This window comes from Chaetodon trifascialis, chromosome 21 (assembly GCF_039877785.1).
Source record: "Chaetodon trifascialis isolate fChaTrf1 chromosome 21, fChaTrf1.hap1, whole genome shotgun sequence".
In the NCBI taxonomy this organism is placed as follows: domain Eukaryota; kingdom Metazoa; phylum Chordata; class Actinopteri; order Chaetodontiformes; family Chaetodontidae; genus Chaetodon; species Chaetodon trifascialis.
The window spans coordinates 6,330,154-6,342,484 of NC_092076.1; the positions used below are offsets into that span (position 1 = coordinate 6,330,154).

Sequence of the window (12,331 nt, forward strand, 5' to 3'; positions counted from 1 at the left end):
CGAGCTCTCGTCCACGCTTAATTAAAATGCCTGCAAGTTCACTATTCATCATTAATTCTGATTATTATGAATGATGTATTTATTTGTTTGAGAAATAAAAATAGGCATAAAAATGACAATTTTCCATTTTTACAAGGGGTTATGTTCTGCACTGTTTCTCGGCTCTGAGCAGTTGCTAGGCAACCAGCGAGGTCTCCAGGAAGTTACGGCTCCCAGCCAAAAAAATAATCGGGTATAAAACCCCCAGTAAAACAGCAAATCGTCATTTTCAGACTTCTGGTTTTGTACAGATGAAACAAATTAGATATAATGTGTTAATTAGCGAGCCTCAGAGTTGTTGCCTAGAAGGGGGATTTTTTTTTTTAGCAGACAGGACCAGGCTGTTTCCAGTCTTTATGCTAAGCTAAGCTAACTGGCTACAGCATTAAATCCAACAGTCAGACATGAGACCCATCTTTTCATTTAACTCTACACCAGAAAGTGAAGCTCATTTCCCAGAATGTTGAACTACTCCTTTCAGATCTCCCTCCTAACACAACATGGGCTGCTATTAGCTTGTCCTAATTAGACATTGATCTGCTCTCATGGTTGTGGGCGATGTGAGACTGGCATAATAAACAGTATGGGAGTATGGGTATTGGAGCGCAGCAACGGTATTGTTGTCTGCAGGCAGATGGGAGCAAAAACCAACACACAAATGCACTCCAGGCTCACTTGGGTAATATTTTATTTACTCGTTAATCTTCAAAACTATTTTTCATAATAAATTTCCACTTTATGTTCATCAAAGAACCGTAACAATAAAAATAAAAGTAAATACTGTAGAAAAATTGTACATATAGAAAATAAACATGGTTAATGAACACCTAGATGTAGAATCCCATTGGTTGAGACACCTCCTTTGTTTCAGATGGCAACACAACAGAGATAGAGGGAAAAGAAAGCGACAGACACGGAGGAACTTGGAGGGCAGATAGGGAAACATACTAAACGAGGGGTAAAGAATAGAAGGGAGGAAAAGGAGGTCAGAAAGGCCAGTTAAGGATGGAGAGAATAAGGGAATATGATAAGTTAATTTTGACATTACACTTTGAAATCTCACACACAGTCCTTTTCATGTCCTTTCTTGCCCTGGTCATTTTGCATGCATCGGACTGGTTGCTTACGTCGCTTGGAAGAACGAGAGGGGCTTGTTCATGTCATGGCACTGTTGATACATCACAGAGCTACAATTCTTCAGCTGTAGAGGGCTCAGACAATGCAAAAGTCCATGAACAGGTAATTATGCTGTAGCCCATCGGAAACCCATCTGTCTGTGCTGTGTTGGTCGCGCCATGAGTATTGATAAATCAGTCAACCAATAGCATGAAGACAAAAGGACGCAAAGAGAGAAAAGGGAGAGCCGATGAAATCAAAGCAACTCAAGTTGTCATATAGCCAATGGCATCATGAACTGGACTTTTCTATCTATTAGCAACACATGGTAACATTTACTTTGTTCTGTTTTTGATTCTTTTCCTCGGCTGGTTTTTGCTATAAAAGGTGGTTGGTTAGAGCAGGTATAGTGGGTGTGGCCTATAAGACATCAGGCTAGAAAACAGGACGTGGCCTGTGGTGGGCGCACACATCCAGGCGTCGCACTGGAGTTACACTGCAACCCGCAACACCCCCCTCCTCCTCCTCCCCCCACAAACAAACAAACCTACCACCTCTGGACTTCGTGGGACACGCCACCACGTCACAGCACAGCTCGGAGACTCAGGCATGCAGCACACTCGAGATGGTCACACTTTGTCAATGAGGATTTGAACCGAGAGTCGATTCAGAGATTAAATCACTGTTGAATCCCACAGACTGAAAACCATTTTAAGTGCGTGTTTAGGAATACTTCAAGCCAAGGTGGTAAGTTTATGATGGTGGTGCGTCACGGTGTAACCTCTGGAGTTTCAACGCAGTATAAATCACACGGAGTAAGATAATTCACGTGCAATAAGACCCCCCTCCCCTTCCCCAAAGAGTCTATACTGCCCAAATGTTCTTCATATTCATCATTATCATTGCCATAACAATTATCATAATGGTCTTTGTCATTTTCACCATTGTCTTCTTGTACAGTCTTCAGTCTTATGAAGATATGGTAGGTCTTTAGCATTGCAGGTATGTGTATGTCTGCATGTGTAGATTGTTAATATTTTCGTGTGTGTGCATGTGTGTGTGTGACACTGCAGTCATGCACGACTGGTGTCTGTAGGTAGCATCTAAAGTCTCAAGTATCCTGTCCAGGAGAATATCTCTCAGTTTTCCGCTGATTCCACCTTTGTGATTTGCAGGGTGCCGTAAAACATCAGCTCTGCAGCGTAACAACCAAAGCTCATCCGTTATATTAACGACACCAGCCCTGCCTCTGCCTATTCACTCGTAACTCACTGTCTCTATGGCTACACCCTGATTTTCTGTCCTGTTGCTCGGGGTTAGACTTGGACCGTCGGTGTGCTTGTTTCTTCGGTGTCCTCAGTGCTTCGTCGAGTCCCGTCTGCTAACAGGGAGGAAGGCCAAGAAGCTTGGAAGAGACACTTAGTGCTTTTCTTGGTGCTTGTACATCATCTTTGTTCTGGTGCTCTGCCCTCTCGCTCAACACAGTCTGCCATGAACTTCACTTAAAGTCTTCCTCGACCTCTGTGAGTCAAACAGGAGAGGTCCTACTGTGGCGGCAGGGGAGTGACTGGTCTTTTTTTATCTTGCTGGCCCCCAAATGGGTCTTAACTGGGAGTTAAACTGGTGCGTCTTTAAATCATTTGGAATGGTGTTTATGTTCATAAAACAAGCCTCTCTCAGAGGCTCTGCTCATTGGTAAATACTGTACAATTAGGGTCCGTGCCCTTGGGCCAGTCTGTGTGTGTGTGTATGTTTGTGCTTGAATGTAAGTGTGTGTGTGCTTGAATGAGTTTATGTTTGTGCTTGCCAGCATGTGTGCACGTGTGATTATTGGAGAGTAAACATTAACATCAGCATGTCTATGTCAGTGTGTATGTATGTATGTGTGTGTGTGTGTGTTTTTTTTTAGAATATATCTATTTATGTACATATACCATTATATATAAAGGTGTATGCGTATATGTCTGTGTGTCGAACGTCTTCCGCCTCAGACGTAGTACTCCTTGTCTTTGTTCTTCTTGTTCTTGGAGATCTTGGCGATGCCCAGCGGCTTGTCCTTGGTGCTGCCGTTGGGCTGCGTGGCAGAGTTGCTGATGTAGTTGCGGCTCTCGTCCACGTGGTAGGAGCCCTCGTCGCGGTTGCGGTACTTGTACATGGCGTAGAGGAGGATGAGGATGCAGAGGGCTGCGGCCGCCACGATGCCCACAACCATGCCCGTGGTGCTGCTGCTCTCCCGCACCACCTCAGATGGACCTGGGAACACCTTCACCTCTGGCAGGGGAGGACGGGCTGAAAGGGGAGAGGGGAGGCATGTGATGTTATAGTACAGTTTACTGCATACATTATTAATTTGTATTTCATGTCAACGCGATGGGTGGAGAGCTGGAGCAAGAAGATACGATGCATCATCATGATGAATTATTTGACATGCATTTTGCATAATTCTACAAGCTGGCAAGGGAAGGCTGCAGCTTAGAGCCAAAGCTGTTTCCATATTATCACATAATGTGTAAACAGATTACATTACATCGTGTTGAGAGGAGGGCCAGAGCACAGGTGCACATTATATCAATTTTTATTACATACATTTGGCACTTTATGACATACACAGGCAGCAAGCGCTGCAGGATGGTGATATATGACCCCATATTAAAAGATTGCTGGGAAAATAATTTGCATGTGAATTCTCTGGGATGGACGGAGAGGAGGTGAGGGAGAGGAAAGAAGGAAAAAAAAGGAAAGAAACAGCAAGGGACAAGGGAAGGTGAGGGGAGGGGGCGAAAGCAAAGTAAGGGATGGAGACGGAGACTGGAGAGTGGATGGAGTGTTAGGTAATGCCTGGAGGCAGAAAGTGGAATGAAAAATTCAGTGTGGCGAGCGACGAAGCTTGGACAAAGGAGAAAAAAAGAGCGACGCTGAGTGTGGAGGACGCATTAAAAGAAAGGTCAACAAGGCAGTGTGATGTGTGTACCTGAAGGGGCGTCTCACCTGAACTGGGGTCACAGGGGTCAATGTCTTCATCATCGCTGGGACACTCAGCCGACGCCACCAGCAGGTCGTCTGCCGACTACGGAGAGAGGATCCAGAAAAACACGATCACACTTATATAGCCACAAAGTCACTATCCACAACATGTCCAAGAAAACACCCGTTCTGTTTATTTCCTACATGTGTGAGCACACAGCACCGATCCATCGCCCACCCGTTCTCCAGTCTGCCTCTAACAACTTGCCTGTTACGGCCCCCGGCAATGGCATGTGGCCAAGACTGGAGTACCAAGGAGAGGAGAAGAAAGGAGGAGGGAGGAGAGAGACACTGGATCCTGCTTAAAACCACAAGGGGACCGCCAGTTATCATCTCCTACTCTCTTGACCCTCCCCCTCTTGTTTTCTCCTCTGGCCTCTCTATTTTCCACACCTCCTCTGTTCTGTTCTCTCCGGCTGATATTGGCGTGAGCTCATTTGTGTTGGTGAATGTGTGGTGTGAAGCTAAAGCGAGGGACAAAACCACTTTTTTTCCCCCCTCCAGTTTTCATTAAAAATCCCAGCAAAACCCTTGATGGTTCATTTAAATCCGCATTTAACACCTCTCCATAAGCTCATGTCAATAACCCACTTACATTCAACCTCGAACCTACAGCGACCAATTACTGTCTCAAACAACCGCTCTTTCTCCGTGACTCGCTCCCTGTCTATGGAAAAGGAGCCCTTTTTCCACTCCATCCCTGCTCCTCTTGTTGCCATGGCAACTCTAAGTTCAGGCTGTTAAAAATGATGGGGAATATGAAAAAAAAAAGGAGTGTGCACCCTCAGTGGGGACCTGTGCATTGATTTGCCATTCCAGCCGGAGCGTGAGGAGGAGGAGGGGAAAGAGGGAAGGAAAGGAGTGAAAGATGGATGGATAAAGGGAATTTGAGGAGAAGGCAAATGGGGAGAAAGAGAGAGAATAGAAGACAGGATAGGAGGAGGAGGACTTCAAAGTGCTGCGGTCTTTACTTAACACTGTGCTAATGTGCTCCGCATATTCATGAACTACTGTTAAACATCGCCCGCCTTAGCGCTTCGGCATGGGAGATATGAATGTGTGTGTGTGTGTGTGTGTGTGTGTGTGTGTTTTAACCACACTGGGCGCTCAGTGCCAGCACTAAATTAAAATTGGATTGTGATGCATTGCAGTAGATGTTAGGAAGCCACAGAATAAAGGAGAGAGCGGCACAGCTATAAAAGAGAAGAGCTCTAGAGGCAGATTACAACCAGACCAGAACAGATTCTGAACCAAATCAAAGCACTAAGTGGTCGAAACCTACAGCCAGAAATTCAAACAGAAATTCATTAAGCTTTTTCCATGTCCTTGGATTCTCGATTTTCTTGCCTCTTGTCTTTGTAAAAACATACATTACATAAGGTTAGCGAAACAGCCGCTCGGTTTATTCATCTGAAAAAGCCCACACTGGCCTTGTATGGTGTGGTCCTGGTCCTGACAACTCTACTGTGGTTTAGTTTGGCCTGAAACATGCATTAGGTTATTGATGCTTGACTCTGTCTCTTTCCTCCACTGCCTTTCCAATCATTTCTGCCCACTGGGCTGTCAAATGCTGCTAGGGTGAGCTTAGCCTCTGGAATCCAGCCAGTCAATAAACCACGGTGCCTTTGCCAGGATCCAAATAGCACAAGAACCAATCAGGCAGCAGGAGACACATCGCCCTGACTGTCACCGATCAATGTCGAGCCACCATGCTTGATTATTGATCCGGAGACACCTATGTTCCCTCCACGGGAACCTGTTTTAAATGTTGATTGCAGCCAAAACACAAGCAGACAAGTAAATTTACCAAGGCCCCTCCTCTGGTCTGTGACATCTCCCTGTCAGCTGACCACCCCATCCAGCTGGGAGGGTGTCAGTGGGACCATTGATCCATGGGAGACACCAGGAAAACTAGAGGCATGCCAAACACAACTTAAATCACATCAATGATCCACAGAAGTTTAAAGAAGATGCTAAAGAGATGTGCACCCAAGAAACCTCCGCCCCTCCAGCAACCCCTTCTGTCCCTCCCTCTTTGTCCCCATCTTTCCATAGTCTATCAACAGAGCATGCTGACATAATGATGAACACAGAAGCACAAGGATAACGGGGAAAAAAGAGACAAAGGAGGGAAGAGAAAGGAGGTGAGAGAGCATGAAGAGAAGAACGTCTGCATGCTGAAAGAGCAAAATCTCTACCTGAGCAGCCGAACAGTGCCAACGACCGTCCATGCCTCCCTGACTGCCTAGTTCACACATAGTAGCTGCACTCTGTCCTCACACACTCTTGCAGAAGATTCAACAGCTTGCCTGCTACTTTCACAACTGGAAATCAAACACACATGAACATACACAAGCTCTATAATAGCCAAACGTGCTCCATTGGTCTATTTCTACTTAGGCACATCTACACAGACACACAAGCGTACACCAAATCAGGCTGAAGTTGGCAGGCTGATGAATAGATCCTGACGAGAGACGAGAGAAGCTAGCTCCACTACTGCAGATGGTGAGATAGACTCATACACCGCCTGCATTAACAGCCTATCACTGGAGCTCAACCACAGAGAGGGAGGGAGGGAGGGAGGGAGGGAGGAGAGGAGAGGAGGGGGAGAGTGACGGGTAAATATGGAAAGATATGGAGGGAGAGAGAGCAAAGGAGAGCGAGAAGAAAGGAAAAGAGAAAAGTGAGCGAGGGGGGAGGGAGAAAGTATCTCCAGAAGATGGATAGCGAGCGGAGGAAAGGCAAAGAGAGAAAAAGATGTGAAAGATGTGGAGAGAGCGAGGAAGACAGCAAGGGAAAGGCAGACAGGGAGGGAGGATGGGGGGGAATGAGAGAGATGTTCAGAGGGCTTGTGGAAGTGTCTGGGTCAGCTGATTCCTGAGAGCCAATCGGGCGCCGCTCTGAGCCTCAGGTTTCTTCTATCAGTCTTCCCATCAAACACAGGTACACACATACACCTGAACACACACACACACACACACACACACACACACACACACACACACACACACACACACACACGCACACACACACACACACACACACACACACACACAGACAGACACCAAACATCAAAACCAAACTCAAGCTCTGTGACTCAGAGCAGCCTCTAGCATAAACACACACACTCTCACACACTCTCTCCCTCTCTCCTCCTCACTGGTGCTCGGCTGTCATGCATTATTAATCCCTTCCACTTTTCAACATGCAAAAAAAAAAAAAAAAAATTCAATAAACTGTGGACTTCAGGAGGAGACATAACACATTCTTACTACACAAAGTACAGACGGTAGGAGTAAACCTGTGGGGCGACTTAGGCAGATCCACTTCAACACGCACGCAAACTCAGGCGTGTGCGTGAAATCGATAAACTGCTCGGAGCCGACGAACCTTTGGAAGACATCTCTCGCTGCCCCTCCTCTGATGCAATGTGCTGCAATTCAAGCCTATTGTTCTCAATCCACCTGAGTGTTTGTGTGTGTGTGTGCGCGTGTGTGCGTCCTGTGTTCGCCTCGACATTGTATGCGCTGGATGAGGCCAGGCTGGTTGCCAGGCAACACTAGGCAGCCTCAATGGAGAAGCTGTAGATTCTTCCTCAACGAGACAAACGCACAGAGTTCGGGGGCCAGCAGGAGTGATTTGACTTACACAAACTGGCAAACACGCACACGCCGCAGCATGTTGGGCATATAGTGGGTCTGACCTAGTTCTCATACGCTGATATTGACTCCAGTGCTGCAGCCCAGATTTAGCACTGACATCAGCATATCATAAAGCAGGAATAATTGGTTTAAAACACACAAAGAGGGAGGGACCGCGCGTGTGAAAACAAGCCCCTGTGACAACGCCGTCACTCCGCAGCGCGCCCCATCCAACTCTCATATCCATTATTGATGCCTGAGGCTTAGCTCACAGCTCTCTGCGTTCTATTATTTATGTCTGAAACAGCTGGCGGTTTATACACAGAGGAGCTATTCTCGATGGGAGTCTGGATGGGAGAGAGCGAGCGAGCAGCGGGTAGCGGGGCTCACTATCTCCATGGCAACTTGTATCATTGGGAGGAGGAAAAAAAAATAAGAAAAATCTTTCTCGGTGCGGCAGGCGGGCACAGTTTTATAACACAGAAGGACTGCAGCACACACAGACGCCCACAAAGAGCCTGACAGCACCTCGGTAGTGATGTGAACAATAGAGCAAGAGAGTCTGTGGTGTACCTGCTCGTAATGCATCCTGTGACATTAGCATCGACTCTGCCGTCGCATCCACTATAAATACGCCTCGATAACACTCATGTGTTTCTATTGTAGAGTCCCATTTGCATCAGTTTACAAGATGCATATTATGGAAAAGCTATTAGGGCCTCCATTAACACAAAAATGTCTCCTCCTATAATTTAGCGGGTAGGGACCACTTAGTCAAGAATTTGCCGTCTAATCCATTTATGCGAGTGCGCTGTAGCTGAAAACTCAGACATGTATTTCAGCTTTCTATTGATGACATGTTTTCGGCTCTTTTTCCTGAAGGACGTGTGATTTGTATGTTTGTATGTTCTCACAGAGATGCTGGCGCACAGCAAATAGTATTAATTACTCGTCAGAAAGGTTAAATTCATCTTATAGTATGTTTTCATGTGTTAATTGATTGTGCCAGATGAGACACTCGTGCATCTCATTACAGCAATGAGTAGACTTTGCAGATATCTGGTGTTACATTTCAGTGATTGAAGCATTATTTATTCACCCTCCTCCTAAGAGCTGCAGACATCAGACTTTTAAATCAAGGTTTAAAACTTTGATGTGTCAGCATCCTGAAACAACGATCATGTAATCTCAGCGTCCACAGAGTCTGACTGGGGACTTCAAGGCTAAAATGTCTGAAGAAATACATAAAAACAGCTTCTATTTCCTCCTCTGCCTCTGAACAAATGCTTCCTTATTGCCCGCTTTGTGCTCAGATCCTGAGCTACCTTCATCTTATCTTTTGTAAATTCTGCTTAAATGTTTTGCTCCATAATTCTGATTTATGTTTCAATGCCCTCTCTGTTTTAATGTCTCGTGTAAAACAGTTTGGATTGCCTTTGTGTATGAAATGTGCGACATAAATGAGCTCGCCTTGCCTTGAGTGGAGTTTAAAACAATCCCACTCCTCCTGACATAGCTTGCTACCCTCCAGTCCTCGATTAGCGGGCTGTGCGCTCGCTAATCCTCTTACTGATTTCGAAAAGAAATTTATCAAAGCAAATTAACACTTTTTAATTACCCATTGTCACACCAAAGGATGATGGCAGTGGGGTGATAGGACATACATGTACAAGATATCTCAGGAATTACGTACAAGGAAATCTTTGTACGACCACACGCAGCAGGGATTTAGTGAGTTTCCCATAAACAAGCTGCCGCAGCAGAACGTAAGGCTGTGATTGTGCTCTGACCTGCGGCGTGGCGCCCTGTTTCCTGTTGGTGGCCGTGGTGGTTGTGATGTCACTTATGGAGGGGGCGGAGTCAGAGCGGTTGCCTCCGGCCGCAGCGCTGGACTGCGGGGTGATGGAGGAGGACGGCATGTCGCCGACCAGCCGTGCGCTGCCCTCCACTCTGATGTGCGGGTGCCCCTCCGCCGCCATGTTGAGGATGCGGAGGCCGTTGTAGTAGAGGCCAGACAGCTGACCCTGGAACATACCTGCACCTCGCTCACCTCCACCCACACGCACCGTCGTCTGGCTGTTGAAGATGGTCAGCTGGCGACCTACGTGGACACACACGCGCGTGCAAACACGCACCAAACACACCGAGGCGCACCAGGAAGGAAGGTGGACGGACACACGCAAATACAATCACACACATACATACCAGTGGTCACATACGTGCATACATACACACACAAGAGTGTTTGAGCGTTACACAATTCACCACCCCCAAGCCATGGTGAGAGGATGGGATAGATTAAGCATGGCAGAGCAAATCGAAGCCGTGGAAAACCGTGGAGAGGGCTGAGACTGAGAGAGAGATAAGAGTGAAAACAGAGAGGAACAGGAGGGAAGAGGGGGGTGAGGAGACCGAGAAGTCGAGGAGGAGGAGGAGGAGGATGAAGAGGCAAAGAACAGAAGGAGGAGGAATAGGCAGCAGATGAGAGGAGTCAGAGGGCCCTGAGAAGACGGGGCTGACAGATGGTGGCTGTGGTGATGGCTGTGCGGCACGACATTGTATTTGAAGGAGCGACAGACAGGCAGACAGAGAGACAGATCTAGAGAACTGTTGAAACAGCCCTATGAAGCATGCACAGGTTATAAGCTCTAGCACTGCTCACTGTTAAAGGGACTAGAGGCTAATTTAAGGAGCTCTGCTGATGTTTAGGAGGAAAACTTTTACATTTTTTCAACAAAAAGCATTGCTCTATTAGTCATTTCAAATTTACATAAATTCTTACATGTCACAATACTTTGCATGTATTTTAATTTGATTACAAAATATAATCTTTAGTAAATGCTTTATTGTTTACAATTTGATAATAAACAAAATTATTTACCAGTCTTAATAAAGCATCTTTTATCAGTACTTCTTTTCTATTTTCTGATTTATTCACATTTAAATCTCTCCATCGTCCCTTTAACCTGATATTATCAGATACACACTAACAAGATACGTTCACAGGCACTACAGTTTACACAGTATTACACACTACAGCTGCCCAACTTTTAAATACTTAGTTATGGATTTAGATTTTTAGATGTTAGTTGATGGTGCACAATAAAGTATATTCAACTGTCTTCAAATTGTATTTTTTAAGCTCAAAGTTTTAAGGAATTTTAATCAGGGTTTTTACCTTTGTCGAGTAGCCAATCGTCAACTACTCGACCGAGCCGATAGGGGATTCGCTGTCTGGCGATGGCCAGGCGCTCGTTATCAATGTTGCCTTTAATTTAGAGATGAAAACACAGTAGTAATTACGCACATCCAAACGTGGTACAGGAGCTGGATACAAAAAGAACAGCAATGAAAAGAAAGTAATGGTCTGCTCATTGTTAGCATGTCACTGCGTTAAGGTAAGCTTGATGCGCTAAGAGAAGAGGAGCTGAATTCACTATGTTTCCAGTGAGCGGACTCTTACTCTCTGTTCATTGGGTTTAATTTAAAGAGACATTTCAGGGGTTAACATCTGCAAGAGCACAGGGAAATAATGTTACAGCTGCCACATACTGTCTATATGACTGACTGAGTTTAGAGTTACATACAGGAAGAACCCTCACACACACCTCACAACAACTAACATTTAGCATTTTATCTATCTGCTATCTAAAGCCTGGATCTCATTGTGTTAAAGACTGCTACCTATGATTACCACTTTAAATATAAAAACCAACAAAAGTCAAAACAAAGACTATGTTCAACAAAATACACTTTTACACTTTTTCTTTTTCTTATTTTTTCTCTCTAGTTAAACATTTAACTCCAAATAAGACATGTTTTTAAATTATTGTTTGTCCAAAAATGCACCAACTGTTATTATTTTCTTTTATGGTGAGAAAAACAACTGACACCTGAATTGAATATTTTCATAAATTACCTTTAACACTATTTAACAGGCCTAACATGACATAGCTGGCTAGTGTACAAGCTATTGTAATAACTACCTCATTTTATGGTTTAAAAAGTCATGTTTCATATCAGATCACACATATTTCATTTCCAACACAATAACATAAAACAAAGCTGCAATTATATTTCTCAACCTCAGTGTTTGAATAGAAACATTGATAGGAACACCGATGTGATTCATCAATCAGGAGGTGGGTTGATTTGGACTACGGTGTAGTTAGCTCTGTCCCAGGACAGGCAGTGCTGTGGTAGGTCAGTGGGTGGGGCATATGTGGGCGGGGCAGGGCCTACCTGAGGGATAACGCTCTATAACCGGCAGGTCGTCCAGTTGGAGGGTTGCATTGCCTCCGCTGCGGGTGAACCGTATAATGTGGTACTTCCCATCGTTGACAAACTTGGAGCTCTCCTCGATGTTGATGTCATCAGTGCCAACATTAAACACTACTCTAATGTTGCCTTTGTCCTGAGGAGGAGGAGGAGGAGGAGAAATAAATGCTTCATGAGGACAGTAACTGTCAGGCAAGGGTAGTGCTCCTCTTTAAAGTCCTGCTTTATTG

At 45.3% G+C, this 12,331-nt stretch overlaps 1 protein-coding gene across 6 annotated transcripts in view; it reads right to left on the reverse strand.

Moving 5' to 3' along the window:
• Positions 1-710: 710 nt before the first annotated feature.
• The window catches only part of nrxn1a (neurexin 1a), a 56,960-nt gene continuing 45,339 nt past the window's right edge, over positions 711-12,331 (reverse strand). For all 6 annotated transcript variants that reach the window (XM_070990956.1, XM_070990958.1, XM_070990960.1 and 3 more), the window contains 5 exons: positions 12,066-12,237; positions 11,002-11,091; positions 9,614-9,924; positions 4,144-4,222; positions 711-3,444 (listed from right to left, as the gene is read on the reverse strand). In XM_070990956.1, coding sequence (XP_070847057.1) covers positions 3,143-3,444; positions 4,144-4,222; positions 9,614-9,924; positions 11,002-11,091; positions 12,066-12,237 — 954 coding nt within the window. In that variant the 3' untranslated portion in view covers positions 711-3,142. The remainder of the gene's footprint in view (positions 3,445-4,143; positions 4,223-9,613; positions 9,925-11,001; positions 11,092-12,065; positions 12,238-12,331) is intronic.